General features: G+C 52.1%; 1 protein-coding gene across 1 annotated transcript in view; it reads right to left on the bottom strand.

The window, feature by feature from the left end:
* The window catches only part of Timp2 (TIMP metallopeptidase inhibitor 2), a 51,165-nt gene extending 39,608 nt beyond the window's left edge, over window positions 1-11,557 (bottom strand). Inside the window, exon 1 of the mRNA XM_021175582.3 lies at window positions 11,113-11,557. Coding sequence (XP_021031241.1) covers window positions 11,113-11,242 — 130 coding nt within the window. The 5' untranslated portion in view covers window positions 11,243-11,557. The remainder of the gene's footprint in view (window positions 1-11,112) is intronic.
* Between the last annotated feature and the right edge of the window lie 6,096 nt (window positions 11,558-17,653).

Here is a 17,653-nt window from a genome sequence, read left to right as displayed (position 1 = left end):
AGACAAGAAGTGAATCCCATGGGAGTCACTGGACAGCCAGCCCTGCCTAACCAATGAGCCCCCGGGTCTTACACACACACACACACACACACACACACAGAGAGAGAGAGAGAGAGAGAGAGAGAGAGAGAGAGAGAGAGAGAGAGAGAGAGAAGCTAGGAATAGTGGCAAGCTCTTGTAATCCCCACACTGGGTAGAGGGAGACTGGGGATTCCCCAGGGGACTCAATGGCCATCTAGACTAGCCTATTCCATAACATTCAGCCTAGTGAGAGACACTGTCTCAAAAAAACAAGGTGTAGGACTCCTAGGGCATGATACTATAGACTAATTGCTGGCACGTTCATATACATATGCACATTGGCACACACATGTGCACCCATGCAAACACTCACACATATAAAAAGTCACCCGCATTGTCACACTAGGTATCATAGTATGTGCCTGTAATCCCAGCACTTAGGAGATGAAGGCTGGAGAGTCAAGTCCAGCCTGAGCTACATGAGATCCTGTCTCAAACAACAACAAAGCAAAACAAACAAACAAACAACCTAAACATCCACTCTGCTAGATGACACAGGTCTCGCTGGCTGAGACCAACCAAGTCTAGAGGGGACTAGGCTGGTTATTAGACAATCCTAGCAAGTACAAACTTAAAAAAATACATATATAACTCAGTCTATTTTAGGAAAAATGAAAAAAAAAAGATGCACTTGCAAACAAGAGTTCCCTCATATGCCCTCATGTGCCCTCATTTTTACAGTTTAATTTGGAAATACCCAAGCCGGGGGAATGGGAGGGAAATGTTCAGTGCTGGAGTGCTACAGTGTAGGAGGTCCTGAGTTCATCCCAGCACCACAGGAGTGAACAAATGATGTCATATCCTACAGACACCTGACAGCATTCACTTATGACCCCAGGCACTGTCTGCAGCTGCGTCTAACCTCCTCTCAAAGTAAAACAAGACTGAATAAACGGGTGTCCAAATGCTTACTGTTATCTGTTACCAATTCTCTCAGAAAAAAAAATTCCTGGATACAGGCTTATTTTTATAATCCTGATTGCTTCTTGTCTGCATGCCCACGGGAGACTCCAGAAGGCGTACGTTGAGACACACACAACATCTTTGTCACCATGTCTCCACAGGGACACCCAGCCTCCTGTCCAAAGGAACAAGCACCCTCCAAAGCCAGGAAGCCAGCTCCTGTTGGAGTCTCCAGGGACTCCTGACACTACCACTGTACTGGTGACCTTGGGCGAGTCACAGACCTTCCCACCTTCTCGATCTGTCTCCCAAGGGAGGAGTAGAGAGAAGATGAGCTGGGCTCACATATCCCTGAAGAAAGGGGTCCCCTTTTCCATCCACAGCATCACAGTATAATGGGCCAGGGCCAGGGATGGGGACGGGTTGATATTCTCTTCCGGCACCCTGGACCTTTGTCCCTGTAGCTCCTGGGCATAGGCCACAGGTTTTCCAGGAGCTTAGACTTCTAGAAGGAGACAGTGGGACTGTCACCTGTGCAGCTTCTCAAGGACAGCTTATCCTGGGATGAGAACTTCACTCAACAGCAGCTTCTCTACAGAGTCTGTCAGACTGGCACCGGCCTGTTGCTAGAGAAGAGGAAACAGCTGGAAAGGCACAGAGTAGGGTCTCAGTCAGCCCAGGAGGATCTGAAGGCGAGGCTCCTCTCCAGACAGCTCTCCCCCTTCCTTGGCTAAGAGTCAGCTGGCCAGTGTCCTAACCGGGTCTCTGTCATAAGCAGAGTACCTGGCAAAGGCTGAGGCCGCCACAGCAAGCTCTGCTGTGTCTCCAGAAAGTGTCTGAACTCCAACAGGGTGCCAGGAAAGCCAGAGTCACCCGCAACCACAGGTTGGAAAGGGACAAAATGTCCAAACCGCATGCTGACCCCAAAGACACACCGACAAGACCTCTGGGCTCGATATCCACAAGGAAATCTGCACAAAGAACCATGCTCTGACCATGAAGCACCTGGCTCTCCTCTAGGAGCCCAGGGCAGTTTGGAGGGGACTGACTGTAGCTTCAGTGTGGAGAATGGTCCCACAGGAATCCTTCCTCAAGTCATCCTGTTTGCTTCTAGAAATCACAGAGCAGATAACCAGATGAAAGCTACCATACCAAACACAAACCAGAAACCTACAGCTGTGCCCCAAGGCCAGGGACAGGGAAGACTTTTCTACAAGGGAAGGAATGTTGAGGGTCATGCCTTGAGGGTCTAAATAGTCTGCCATATTCATTCATCCCCCACTGTTGTATCATGATATAGCCACAGACGATGCCCAATCTCAATAAAACTTTATTTACAATGGGCCATCTGTCCAGCAATGAGAGTAATTTTGCTAACCATGGAAAGAGGCCAAGAAAATATCGGGATGTCAGCTTCCTTCTGTGGGGGAAAGTCAGACAATGAGATGGCACACATGTCCTGGTGCAGCGTGCCCGGCATACACAGGAAAGGACCGGTTCCTCTGGGAAAAGAGACAACCTGAGTCTGCCCAGGAAGCCTCAGATGAGGTCGTCTGTGCTCCGGGTGCTGTGAACTAGACAGGTCATTTTGGAAGGGGTCTTGTGACCTACTAAAAAACACTAAGTCACATGCTTTAAACATGATGTGTAAGACTGTGTACACATGTGCGTGTGAGTGCAGTGCCTGCAGAGGCCAGAAGAGGACATAGGATCCCCTGGAGCTAGAGTTACAGACAGTTGTGAGTCACCTGACGTGAATACTGAGAATAAAACTGAGATCCTCTGGAGGAGCAGTAGGTGCTCTTAACTCCTGAGCCATCTCTCCAGCTCCCATGAATCGAGCATTCTACGGGGTGATCTATACGGTGCATGAATCGTGCCTTAATGATGAATAATACTGACAAGCAGAGCCCTTGTCAGAGATAAAATACAATAGTCCCAAGGCAATGCCTAGAACCCGACCCATGGTGGAAGGAGGAGGGACATGCCTCTTGAAAGTTGTATTTTGAATGTAGTGCATGTACATGCATGCACACACACATGTAAGAACAACAGCCCGTAGACTGTCAGCAAATTTACCACGACAGTGGCTGCCTCTGAAATTTAGGATAGGAACCGGCTGCCCACATGTCTGATGGGGTCCCACCCTCATGTTTGGTGGTGGCTGTTGAGGGCTGGGCTTATTCAAGGCTTTCCCTGAGGCTCTGCTGTATGGAGAAGGAATATAATTCCAAGTCTAAAACTAGGATTATGCCTGGCAGAGTCAGTAAGGGCCCGTGGCCAGGACCTTGGAGGAGTTGCGCTTCAGATCCTAAGAACCCAATTCTTCCTACCCTGAGACTGGGTTTATCAGTTCCAAGGCTGCCCTGTGCTTGTCTCTGACGTCCTGTGTTCCCCTTGTGCAACACTGTTTGATTAGCTGTGTCTCATTGCATGACAGCTTTCCGCTGACTCTGTCCCATTCTAAGATGCTGTACTTCATAATAAATCTGCTTGGCAAAGGACATAGCTTGTGCAAGACCTCTGGACACCAGCTTGCTCTGTTTATCTTCTCCTCTCCTGCTTTCCCACTTAGAACGCTATCACTAAAGAATAACCTGCTGGTCCGGACTAGGTGGCAGTACTCCTGGGCTTCTTGACCTGGGTCTCCACTCCATATGATTGCTAAAGTGGATGCTTGAGTGTGTGCATGTCAACCCGTGTACTGGACAAGAATTAAGAGCAACCGTGCTCAACGCCCAGGCTGCACCTGGGCTTGTGGAACTGACCTGCTCTGACCGGTTTCTGGATCATCAATCTGGCCTACAGCAAACAACGGTTTACGTTTCACTGTAAGAACAGACTCCACGATAGGAACCGAATTCACATTCACTCCTCTGCCGACAGGCAGGCAGGCAGGCAAGTCTCACAGACACACCTGCCACCCAGTACTGCGTCCCTCCTTCAGGGTGCCACGCTTCACTCCTGGAACCTCAGTCTGCTTCCCAGGGACCACCCCAAGTCAATATGGGTACAAACTGGCCCAATCAAGAAACATTCCTCGGGGCTGGTGAGATGGCTCAGTGGGTAAGAGCACCCGACTGCTCTTCCAGAGGTCCAGAGTTCAAATCCCAGCAACCACATGGTGGCTCACAACCATCCGTAACGAGATCTGGCGCCCTCTTCGGGAGTGTCTGAGGACAGCTACAGTGTACTTACATATAATAAATAAATAAATCTTTAAAAATAAATAAATAAATAAATAAACTTTAAAAAAAAAAAAGAAAGAAACATTCCTCTTGCTTAAAGACCTCTTCCTACCCACAGGGCCACGAGTGCACCCCTCCCCCCATCAGTCTGGGCCTTGAGATGTTTTTTGCTGTTTTTAAATTTATTATTATTATTATTATTATTATTATTATTATTATTACCACGTGCGTGACTGCACGTGGTACACATGTGGAGGTCAGAGGTCATCTTTGCAGTCAGTTTACTCCTTCTGCTGTCATATGGATCCTGGGGCTTGAACTCAGATTGCCAGGTTAGTGTGGCAAGGGACTTTATCACAGAGCTGTTTTGCCAGCCCTGGGCCTTAGACTTTATCATATATAAAAGGCAGGAGCCAAAGAAAAAGAAGTTGCGGAGCAGGAGGAAGTGAGGGTGTGGCTACACCAGCACCTGCAGCTTCAAGGCAGCTGCCATAATTGCTGCTGCTACCTCCCAGGACCCTGGCTGTCACCTGGTCCCCCATGGAGGCAGAAGACATCAAATCTCTCTCTCCTTTGCTCCCCCTACTATGTGATACCTGCACCTCAGCCCTCAATAATGTTGGCTGAGGGTTAATGGGGCCTGAGAGGCAAGTCTAACTCAGTGTCGGGCACAAAAGAAGCTGCTGGCCTGGCTGCTGTCACCAGTAGGTTCTGCTCCTGAGCTGCTGGCCTCTGTCCTTCCTCCTTCACCCTCAGTCTAAGAGGTGCATGAGTGAGTTACTGTCTCCACTTTACAGATGGGACTGGAGGCAGGGACTCAAAGTCACTGTGCTGGTCTCTGGCCATCACTCTGGGGAGGACCAGTCTCTGGCCACACTTCGCTGTAAATGCAGGCGCCCCGCCCTTACTGGCTCCTCCCCCATTTCCTGTTCTCTCCCCAGCCCCCTTCCCCCCCTACATTTTCCACAGTTTGCTAAAGAGCTGACTGGGCACTTCCTCACCCAGGCCCACAGCCCAACAGAACTCACAAAGCCCTGTCCCGTCTAACCAGCTGGCCAGCCTAGGACACACCTGCCTGCCTACTCTAGTGTGTGGGTGTTTATTTGTAAGGCCCCACTGTCCTTAGTTAGCCCTAACTCAGGTGTTGGCGCTGCCCCATGGTCACTAGATTGTCTCCATAGGGCTACTGCCTCTGAATTGCTCCCACAAGCCTCCTTAGGTCTCACTGACCACACCCCAGGCTCTGAGGCTCTACTCAGCTAAGCCTCAACCATATTGGCTTCTTGCTCCCTTAATCACCCCAGCCTTTCTGTCCCTGTTTCCAGGTCCCTTGACCTCCAGGGTTATCGGACCTGATAAACTCCACAGAACAGGATCGCCCAGGGTTCTGCTATAATCTCTCCAACCAACAGATCCCTGTCAGAGCCGCATATGAGATCACCCAGGAGCTATAGCCCATCCTTCACTTCCCTCAAGGCAAGTGCTGGGCCTGACTCATTCTTTTCAAATTCCCCAGAGCACCTGTCGGAGAACTTGTGTACAGTCAGCAATCCAAATGCAACTATTCAATTGTACATGCTTAGAAGAATAAATGACAAGAGAAGCAGGTGTCTAAGCGCCACATTGGGCCCACAGGCAGCTAAGCCACATAGCCACCTCAGGCCCACAGGTATCTAAGCCACGCAGTCATGCCAAGCCCTCCATACCCAGGAGTATCACGAAGCTCTGATCAATATTTATGCACAAGAGCAGTTGCAGCTGACTGAGGATGGGTTTCCTCCCTAAGATACATACAGAACCCCATTTTATAAAAGCTACCCCTCAATTTGCAAGGCAGAGTACTCTCTTGATCTGCCTGGTCAGGGACTCCAAAGCTTTAACAGCCCCATAAGGGAGCAATTCATTGTGTGTGAGTCCCCAGGCTATCCCTCTCCATTCCTGCACATGGGAACAATGGCAGAGACTCATCAGGCTGGGACCACAGGCTGCATGGATTCCAGCCACCTTAGACTTGGGGTGGAGGGGCATTCAGCTGAGTGGGTTCCAAGAGGTTTAGGACTACAGTTGCTGGCTCTACACCACAGACTCTCCTCACATGCTAAGCATCTTGGCCACACTTGGTCTAGAAGTTTACCTTATTCCTTAGCCTTTGACCTTCTCTCGTCCCTGCATCTTCAATATGTCATCTGCTGGATTCCTCTCTGCCACACCTGGGGACACTCACAGGCTCCACTGCACTGTTCTTATGCAGATCTAGCAACCAAACCAAGACCTAGGCCTAGCATTCTCAACAACTAAGTAGCCATTAAACATTGTATCATTATCTTATGCAGACCCAGCAACAAACCAAGACCCTGGCCTAGCACTCTCATCAACTAAGTAGCCATTAAACATCCTATCAGCACACCAGCTCTGACCTCTGCTGTTGCCATGTTGTAGAACAGTGCTACAGGATGGCCTAGACTGCTTTAAAAATCCCAATGATCTCAAGGCTCCAGATGTCCATGATTCCGGCCACCTATCTACAGTCTGAGTGTCACCAGGGGCTTGCTCTAGGTCCACTGTGGGATGGAATGCACCATGTGACCTTGTGACTGACCAGAGGGATGATGCTTGACCCCAATCTACATCAGCATCTGAGCCCTCTTCCTTGGCCACTGGGCACCTGCAGTGCTCCTCCTGTCCCCCCTCCCCCCATCCAGAACGTCCAGTCCACCAATGATACTCACTCTGGACGTCATCAAGGTGCACTTAGCAATGTCTGTGGCATTCTTTCCCAGCTTGTGTCCTCTACACTGCTTATCCTTACACATTTTACTTCCACCCTCTGGAGAAATACCATCCTAGCCTTGGGATGTTTGGTCCCAGGCTTGTGTGTGTGCACGCCAGTAGCATGTGTGCATACACAAGAGGCAGAGGGAGCATCCAGTACAAGTGTTTGAGCCCAGCTCTCGGGGTGGAGGGTGAGGTGGAGGGGTGAGGTGGGGGCTCCTGCCTGACCCCTCCTCCACTGCCTGAACCTTCCTCCTTCCCTTTGTTTCTTTGCTATTTTTTTCTCATCCCTCAAGATTCTTTGGGACCTGGAACACGTCTCTCAAGCGTGTTCCAGTGCAAGTAGTTTACCCTACCCACAGCCTTAGGCATTAGCCATCATGCTCAAAGCCAGGTGGAGGTCCAGCTGAAGGTGGGGTGAAAGAAGACTGCCCAGACCAGTGCCCCAGGGAACTCCCCAAGAAACTGACCATTCCACCAGGAGATTTAGAGGCCTGAGCAGGTCCTGGGATGGCACTGGACTCAGCATGTGGTGTGGGAGAGTCCACACCTCCCTGATTTATTGGTACTTCATTCCTCCTTAGGTCCATCCAACCCTGGGAGCTGTTCAACCCTGGGAAGGTGCCTCCCCAAGAGAACACATCCACCAGAACCCTAGCCAAAGGGTTCACGCAGCGCCCTCCTCCATGGCCAGTGGGATCTTCACCTCTGTAAACTGCAAATCCATTCCAAGTTGCTACATGCGTGTCCCTAAATTTTTGGCATTTGTCACTTAGGTTAATCATCTGCATGAGCTGCACAAAGTCTGCCTTTCTTACACCTCCAGTGGCAATCTACTGACGATTGGCCAGGGTTTACGTGTGCCTCCTAACCCTAAACACCCATCTTTAAACCCACCTCTCCTGTGCCCTGCCCTGGTTGTGAGTCTCCCCTCCCTAGGGGCTCATTTCTCCCTTGCAGTCCTGTAAGGCAGAGCCAGCCACTCTGGACTTGTCCATTGCAATAGCCAAGCCTGGGATGACAACTCCATGCCTGAGGACCAGGCAGAGCCTGTACCTGGTGCCGGAGCTTTCCTCAGAGAGTCACTGTCCACCAAAGCCTTGCCAAGCTCCCAGGGCCTGGTGGTGCCTTGCTTTGCTTTTTACACTAAACAAAGGCAGACTCATTACTGAGTGTGAGCTGTATGCCTTCTGGAGTGGCCACTGCTACCTCTCTGGTCTCCATTACCACATATGCAAAGTCGAACAGGACCCATAGAAAGCCAGTGTGTCCTCTCCCTGATCACCCTGGGACCTAGTAGTACCTGGCCCTTTGGGTCTTGACTGTGGCTTCAGGTCTCACTTCCTGGGTAGAAGGGGTGGGGTTTTGTTTGTTTGTTTGTTTGTTTGTTTTTTCCTCTCTCTACTGAATACCTCGATGCCAGAGAGCAATCAAAGCAGCCATGGTATGCCAAGTAGCTTAACGGATTTGATCACTCTAGCTTTCCCATGTAGTGCTGCCTGAGGCTTGCAGTAGGCAGTGAAAGACTCCATTAGGTGAGAGAACCAGACCAGTAGCATGCCCGAGCAGTGCCAGGACACAGGCACATGCTCTCTCATCCCATCTAGCGAAGGGTCACATTCTCTTTGCCTACTACAGCTCCAGATCTGTATTGGCAGAAAGATCTCTCTCAGGAATCCACTCCTGGGCGGATGCTGCGCCAGGCAATAAAGCTGCATCCTGGCTGCAGCCGCAGGGAAAGTCAACCTTTATTACACACTGATGGGTACTTTCCAGGCTCCCTGGTCATGGTTCTGGGTACACAAAATCGGAGATGCCTTGAAAAACTACAGCAGCCAAAGTCTGGCCTGGGCCTTCGTGTCCACCTGGGAACACCAGAGAGAGCAATGGGCATTTCTGATCCTAGCCACACCAGAGTGCCCTGCTGAGCGAGTCACAAATCTGTACCTCTTCCACGAGAACAGAACCTGGGGAGGCCGCCGGTGACATGGCGGGCTCTCTGCTTTTCCCTACCCTGAGGTGTCAGCTCCCTTTTTTTGGTCCAAGCTGGTCAATCCTGGGAAGGGTGAGTGAGGCTAAGGCAGAACACCGTGGCTATGCTGAGTTCAACGGTACCCCTTCCACAAATTAATGGCCAGCCAGGACCTACGAATACAATATATCCTATTTGGAAATCTCTGCTGATGTCATCAAGTCAAAATGGGTTCAAGCAGACACTGAATCCAATGGCCGGTGTCCTTATAGGAGGGGAGTGAGCATAGCTGTATGGAGACAAGGAGAAGTGAAAGAGAGTCATCCACCATCCCCGCCCCAGGAACACTAAGGCGGAACAGCAGTGCTTCCCCCCCCCCTTCCAAACTGGGCCAGACTCCAAAAAGAAGCCAGCCCTGCCAGCATCTGGATTTCTGACTTCTGAACCCCAGGAACCACGAGACAGTCAGTCCATTGCTTTGGGGCACCCACTTGTGAACATCTGTCACAGCAGCCACAGGGGACATTCTGCTATGGGATAGGGCCTCTGTGCTGGGATGAGTTCGAAGTCTTGGCTTCATGGTGACTTAGATCCAAGGCTTTGGACACCAACACTGGGAAAGCTAGGCCAAAGAGATCAGTGTACAAGCAGAAAAGGGCCTCCAGGCATTGACAAGAGCCTCAGACCTCTGATCCAGACCAGATCAGTGTAGTTCCCAGCCTGGCACTGCCTTGGCTGGGCAAAGACAGAAGAGTCTTTCTAAGCCCCGCCCTCCAACCTGCAGCTAAGCAGTGTGGGTATCCCAAGCCAGCTCTTTCGCACCCTGTGGACCAGGCTCCCAAGGCCCGCATGCTGCTTTTCTCTAAATTCTTCACAACTTGCTAGGCAGGCATGTGGTCTTAGGCCCTTGCACTCCCAAATGTGCCTGCACTCCCAAAGGATGCCCCTGAAGGGAAAACAGTAAGGATTCCCTCATTGGAGGGGATCACTTCCTCAATCCCAAATTTTGCTGACCACCACAGAGATAAACTGCACAAAGGATCTCATCTCCCCCACCCCCTCCAGACTGCGTTTGCAAACTTCTCCACAGGCATGCACTATGCCCGATGCCCAAGAGGGCTGAGTTAGGTAGCTCCACAGATAGGATTGGCTAAAACTCGCCAAAGAGCTAAGCAGGGTGGGGCAAGGAGCCACGAAAAGGGCACCAAGAGGACATTTCTGACACCCGGAGAAACAGAGGAACTGTGGCTTCTGTCTGTGTGGAAGAGAGGACACAGGATACTCAGAAGAGATGTAAAAGGCAAACCACGGGGACAGCCATGGGCTGGGAGCCACAGTCTCACCTGCTGAGTGCCTGAGTAGCGCTGGAGAGGCCTTCAGGGGCTCAACTCCAAGTGGAGCCTTCCACTTCTGCCAGCTTTTCCAGGACCACATAACTATATATGCTCCCCCTACCTGGCTCGATTGTACCCACCCTTTGGGTTAAGGAGTCCTAAGGGTAACATATATGCCAGGCAATCTAAGCAGCCACACAATTCCTTGACCCCCATAGGTCACCAAGTCGTCGTGTCCCCCACTCACCCCCATTCGTGTGTGTGGACATTCTGAATAATATAATAATAAAAAATCAACAGCAGCAAATAGTCAGGCTCCTGGATCCTGCCTGGCCCTGTCGGTGGGGCCTTCTAGGGAACACGCAGCGGGGAAGTAGACTCTAGCAGCCTTCCTCTGTCCCTCTGAGCTCATGGGATCTGCGTAGGGGGCTTCCATTCTGCCCTGCTAAGCAAAAACTCCCAGATGGCTGCAGAGAAGCCCTCCTCACCCAGCCAGCACCTCACCTGTGGAAGTTTCTTCCCGGGGTTCCCAGTCCTTTAGCCATCGCACCCTCCCCCCGCGTGTCCCCCCACTCCCCCACCCCCAGCGCTGGCATCCCAGGGAGGCGGCCTGCCAACACCCAAGCGTTCCCTGGCTCCCTTTCCTGGGGCCGGAGCTGCTGCGGAATTTCGGTGGAATTTTGAGGTCGCCAAACATCTTCCAGCTCAGAGGGGAAAAGAAAAGAGAGGAACGGTGGAGGGGGCTACGGGGGGAGGGAGAAAGTGAGCTTGGGGCGTTCAGTTGCAGGATGGCAGAGGGAGAGCCCCAACCGGCTGCACGGGCAGAGAGGTGGGCCGCGCGAACCCGGGTACAGCCGCTTACCTACGTCTGCATTGCAAAACGCCTGTTGCGGGTGCACCGGGGAGCAGCTGCAGGCGTCGGCCGGGCGCAGCAGCGTGGCTAGCAGCAGGAGGCCGAGCGCCAACCGGAGGCTGCGGGCCGCGGCGCCCATGGCGGGCGCGCTGGGGGCCTGGGTCCGGCTGCTGGGGCGCGGACTGGGGCGCCGGGCACGCCCCTCCTCACCTGGCCCGCTCCCCCGCGCAAACTTTCTGTCCTCTTTGTCAAGGGGCGCAGCGGCGAGGGGACGGCTCAGGGCAGTGCACCCGGCGGAGAAGAAAGAGGCTGGGGGGCGGCGAGCGAGCGAGCGCAGCCCGGCTCGGCTCCTCCGCTGCCTTCTATGGCTGTGTTTGCTGCGGGCTCGGGCCAAGCCGCCGTTTTATTGCGCTCCGAGGATCCTCTGCTCCTCCTCTCGGTGGCTGGCGGCCAGTGCAGGCCGGGCGCTCCCAGCAGCCCTCCTCCCGCGCCGCGCCGCCCAGCCCTCCCCAGAACCCCGGCTTTTGTTGTGCCCAGCCTGGCACAGGCTGCGGGCTTCCCGCACCACCTGGCACGCTGCGCCGTAGGGCCATGCGCGCTGCGTACCTGACTGCGCGCTGGATTGGCACTCACACACGAAAATGGCCAGCTGTGGGACGCGTTAAGGCTGATGGGCCCCCGACTCTGGGTGGAACTCAGGCCTTGTCCCTGAAAGGCCACCAGGCTGCCCCCCTCATCCCCATCCCCATGACCGCCCGCCCAACTTTTTCCTCAGGCCTGACCCCAAGGTCTTCTTCACTTCTCTTTCCACGGGATAAATTCCAAGCACCCTCTGGGGCCAGTGTCACTCCCCATGGCCCCCTCCCATGGGGGAGGGTGGAGTGCTTGGAGACCGTAGAATTCCCAGCGCTTTTGGCTAGTTGTTAAAGAGAGGCTGGGGTGTAGTTATGGTCGACAAAAGAGAGTAAAACGGGCCAGACTTTGGAAGAGCAGAAGAAGCAAGGAGTGGGCCCAGAGGCCAGTAAGCATTCCAGAGTCGCTTTTGCTCAGTGTACTCACTCTTTGCCCATAGACTTAGGCCAAAGCACTTCTGTGTTCTTGGAAAGACCAAAGAGCTGAAAGGATGTAAGAGGTACTGTGGCGATGGACGGCCAGTCCATACTTGCTGGCTTGAACAGGGGATATTGCCCTTGTCCTCAGATGTTAGCCAGCAAGATAAACAAAAATTGGGGGAAATGACACAAAGAGAAATGGCAGCCAGGCACAGTGACACACACCTGTCATGGCAACACTCTGGGGGTTGAGAAGGAGAACTGGCATGAGTCTCAGGTAGCCTTGGGCTGTACTGAATTCCAGGGTAGCCTAGACTACATAAGGCTACACAGTATTGACCCTCAGAGGGGGGGGGGAAGGAGGGAGAGCAAGAGTGAGGAGGAGGAAGAGGAGGAAGGAGAAGAGGAAGAAGAGGAAAACAGGAACAAAAGGAGGCTGAGCAGTGGCTCCACACTTGAGAGTGCTTGGTGTTCCTGAAGAGGACTGGTGTTGGATTCCCAGCATCCAGGCTGAGTGGCTCAGGGCCGACTGTAACTTCAGCTTCACCAGTACTGATGCTTCTGGCCTCAAAGGGCACCTGAACTCAAGTGCACGAGTGTGTGTTTCCGTGCACACACACACACACACACACAAACGCACTTAAAATTTTTTTTAAGTATAATTTCCCACTATAGTGTGTGGTGCGGATGTGAGCCAGGGAATGATGGGAAACAGAAGAATGGAAAAGTCGTTTTTTTGCCTCAAAGACAGACAATTCAGACAAATGTTAGACGGGGTGGTTATTTTTAGCACCTTGACAAGTCCAAAGTCATTTTTTGACTGTTGCTAACCTAAAATAGAGTCTGTCTGCCATCCCTAACATGATGCCTGGGGCTGACTTTTTAAAGGTAAGATTGAGGGGCCAGGGAGATGACTCAGTCAGTACAGTGCTTGCTCTATAAGCACAAGGACCTGAGTTCGATCCCCAGAGCTCAAATAAGAAGGGGTGTGGATGTGTGTGTGGGGGGGGGGGTTGCAATCCCAGCACCAGGAAGGTAGAAATGGGAGAATTCCTGCGACTCTCAGCAGCCAGCCTAACCTGTTCAGTCTGTCATCTCCATAAGATCCTATTTCAAAACCACACGGCTGACAGCTGATGGTGGATCCGCAGATGAGAACGTTCACTCATTCACTCACTCGCCCAGTCCTGCTTTTCAGGAGGACCCCAGCATCCACATCAGGTGACTTGCAACTGCCTGTAACTCCAATTCCAGAGGCTTCATCACCCTTTTCTGACCTCACCTACCACCCACAAACACATGATATTCACTCACACACACACACATAAGACATACACAGACACATACGCATGCACGCACGCATATTCACACACATAGACACACACAGATACACACACATACCCACCACAGACACACACATATAAACACACACAGACGCATGCACATACATTCACATGCACACATAGACACACACACAGAGAAAATGCAGTTGATTCAGAAAGTTACTGCATGTCAGCTGCCTGGAGCCCCTTTCTTTCATTCTTTTAAGTGAAATGCTGTTGAATTTTACAAGTCTAGGAGAGTTTACAACAGAAGTGGGCAGCTTAGGAGTCTGTCTCTTAGTTTCAGGCACTACACAAGCAGTGATCAAGTGTGGAAATCCCTCAGATGTAGGGATTGAAAGTGTTCCAAGAGAGGACCAGTGTCAATGCCTAGAGAGCAGAGGAGGAGATGGGGCTTGGGATGCAACTAGGGCGCCACCCAGTGGCTCCTCCCACCTGTACCCACTCACCTGCATACCACTTCCCCCCACAAGCCACCCCCACCCGTGTGCAAGAGCCACCCTATCCATGTGCAAAGGTGCTGACTTGCTTTTAACATTCTATTTATGGAGCTGGAGAAACGGCACACTGGTTAAGAGCACTGGCTGCTCTTACAGAGGACCTGGGTTCAGTTCTCAGCACCCACAAGGTGGCTCACAAACACCTGTCCCAGGGGATCTGATGCCCTATTCTCGCCTCTGAAAACATTAGACTTACACATGGTTCTCAGACATACATGCAGATAAAACCACCTATACACATAAAATACATGAAAATAAATAAATACACTTGAAAAATCTTCTTAGTTTTATTTGTTTGTTTTTTGAGAATATGCTGGAGCTCTCTACATAGCCCTGGCTGCCCGGGAACTCACTATGTAGACCAAGCTGGTCTCGAACTCACAGAGGCCTACCTTTCTCTGTCTCGGCCTTTACCTCCACCTCTTCTTCTGCCTCACATGCTGGGATTAAAGGTGTGTACCACCACTCACAGTTTTGTACATCTTATTTTTGACTGTGCTAGGGATAGAATCCAGGGCCTCATGCATGCTAGGCAAGTGCTCTACCAGTTGAGCCCCATCCTCAGCAGGATGCTGGCTTTCTCAGCCACAGGTGGGCTGATGGGTACAATGTGGGTATATATCCATTTTGGGGGTGAGAAAACACCCCATGTCTATGCTCCCATCTGCAGCTGTCTTCTCCAAGCAGAAGCCTATGGGGCAAGCCCTTCCTTCTCTCTGGGTCTAGCTTCCCTCTTGGTATCTCCTTTTCCTTCCACTTATTCAAGTGGGGTAGCTATGGGTAATGGAGGTCCCACTGTACAGTGTTTAGCTCAGTGCTGGGGCTTGGTGAACGGTAGCCAAGCTTCTCAAATGAAGTATACCCCTAGCCCTTCACCTCTTCCCTTGATGTGGGTGGGTGGGCTAACAGAGTCCCCAGGACAACTTTGGCTTGTTAGATAGACCCCCCTGGCCCTGTGGCTGTACTGTGTTGATCTTACTGAGGACCAGTAATGTACCTGTGGGGTGGTGGGCTGTGCACAGATAGCCTGGTCCCCAGTGGAGCAAAGGTCTGGAACCCCAGAGCCCTGTCGGGGCAGGCAGTGATTTCCACCTGCATGGGACTGCAGGAGTTCGCCACCACCCCATATGTACCCATAGAGACCGAGGAAGGAGAAAGGAGGGAGGCTGGGGCCGGGTCAGAGGGCTGAGAGAAGATGCCACCAGGGAGAATAGGAGCAAGAGGGTGAACGTGTTCTGAGTGAGGTGGGAGAGTTCTGAGAGGAACAGAGAGAACCAGGATGAGACAGGACGCTTCTTCTGAAAGGACAGGCAAGTGGAGTAAGAGCCTGGGACCTGATAACAGAAGGCGCTCTCCATGCCTTCCCTGCTCACTCCCCAGAGTTATCTGCAAGTTGATGATTAAAAACAAAAAACAAAACCCCTTTTCAAATGGTGTGTGGGTACGCAGCTCTGACCTCGATACTGGACGGGCTGGCTGATGCAGGGAGATCAGAAGACCAAGGCCATTTTCAGTTAGATATTGAGCCTAAAGGTTCTAATCCCCCCACAAAACAAACAAAACAAAACCCCCTAGACGGATGGGGCAGCACACATGCAGTGATCCCAGAGTTCAGGAGCCTGAGGCAGGAGGAGTTTCAACTTCAGGGTGAGATCCTGTCTCTGAAAAAGAAACAACAAACACCTGGAAACCAGGGGACTGACTGGAGAGCTGGCTCAGCAGTTAGGAGCTCTGTTGCTCTTGCAAAGGGTTCAATTCCCAGCACCCAGATGGCATGACTTACAACTATTTGTACCTTTAGCCCCAGAGCATCCAATGCCCTCTTCTGACCTCTGCAGGCACCAGGCATGCATATAAAGTAGACCAACCTTGGAGAAAGGGCTGCCACTCCGGACCCCTGACTCTCCTCTGTGGGGGTAGGGCCAATGCTGGTGTGAGGTAAGAACACTGGATCTGCCAGGCGGTGGTGGCACACACCTTTAATCCCAGCACTTGGGAGGCAGAGGCAGGTGGATTTCTGAGTTCGAGGCCAGCCTGGTCTACAAAATGAGTTCCAGGACAGCCAGGGCTATACAGAGAAACCCTGTCTCGAAAAAACCAAAAAAAAAAAAAAAAAAAAGAACACTGGATCTGGTCACTCCCCGCTATCAACCCCAAACAGCCTCCGTCTCTCTGGTTTTAGAGGGTAGGGAGAAGGAAGAGTCTGGTCTCTGTGCTCTGGTACCACAGACTAGTCTCAGAAGGTGGCCTTGAACTCCTGGTCCTTTCCTGAGTGTCAGGATTCAGGTACCTCCCACCCCTCCTCATTTATGCATCTCTGGAACATGGTAAATGCTAGGCAAACACTAGCAAATGAGCTACACCCCTAGGTAGTGTCTTGAGTACTCTCCCGACAGATGGGAGGCGGCAGTGCTTCCACGTCAACGAGTGGGAGGTCTGTGGAGAGGTCTTCCAGGCTGGCGGATCCACGCTTGCAGCTATCAATCACACTTGGAAGAGACTCTCAGCCCAGAGCTGGGGCCTGGAGTCATGCAGAGCTGTGTGCCTATCCCTCCCACATCTGAGCACACCCAGTAAACACTGTCCGGGCCAGGAGGAAGTGGCGAGGGTACCTCCCTCATGCTTCTTCCTGGGAAACTGAGGCAGGGTGTCTTTGGGTGAAACAGGCATCCAAGTACTCAGGATGAATGTGCCTAGGGAAAGCTCTACCATCTCCAGACCCACCCTCCTTGCCCCATCTCCCCCAGCACATGGCGCGTTCTCTCCTCAGCAACAGCTTGAGCAGATCAGAAGCCCCCCCCCCATTCTTTCCGGCAGGTTCCTGGAGAGCCAGACGCTCTTCTCAGACATGGGCATCAAAACTGGCCACACGTGCCAAGGAGGTAGACCCGAGCCAACAACAGGAAGCTCTAGAGGCGGTTGTGGGGGAGGGGTTTCGGGCAGGACTCAAGGGAGCTGGAAGCGGGAGGCTATGGGGAGGTGGGCATGGGTTTAAGGATCTCTGGGAGGAGACTGTACTAGCATGACCTGGGATTCCAATCAGCACCGTGATGAGCCTCCCCACCCAAATGGGCATCAGAGTCTTGGCTGCATCAGGTAGGTGGGGTCCGTCCTTCTGGCCCCACTGTTTACTCAGGACATTCCATGGCTGACAAGATGGTGAGTTAGCAGAGCCTGGACCTGCAAACTGGGCGCAGCCCTGCCACAGCTTGACAGTGGACACACTAAGAAAGCATTTCCATAGAAGCTTCATTTCTTTCTTTTTTAAAAAAAGATTTATTTATTATTATAGATAAGTACACTGTAACTGACTTCAGAGGTACCAGAAGAGAAGCTCAGATCTCATGAGTGGTTGTGAGCCACCATATGGTTGCTGGGATTTGAACCCAAGGATCTTTGGAAGAACAGTCAGTGCTCTTACCCTCTGAGCCATCTCGCCAGCCCAGAAGTTTCATTTCTTAATCCACACCTTTCACTTAGAGCCTGGCTTCTAAATCTTGGCACGTTGATGGGGCTTCAGGGACACAGCAGAGCAGCATTGAAGAGAGGAGACTCGGCTTCCTTAGGATAGAGGCTGAGAACTTCTGGCCCTCGCACAAACACTGTCCCGTGTGCATGCTGGACCTCGTAGATGGTAAATTTGATTGACGGACTG

This window comes from Mus caroli, unplaced genomic scaffold (assembly GCF_978045245.1).
Source record: "Mus caroli unplaced genomic scaffold, Mus_caroli_1 scaffold_13, whole genome shotgun sequence".
In the NCBI taxonomy this organism is placed as follows: Eukaryota; Metazoa; Chordata; class Mammalia; order Rodentia; family Muridae; genus Mus; species Mus caroli.
The sequence above is the reverse complement of the archived record's forward strand: the minus strand, read 5'-3'. Positions and strand labels throughout refer to the sequence as shown.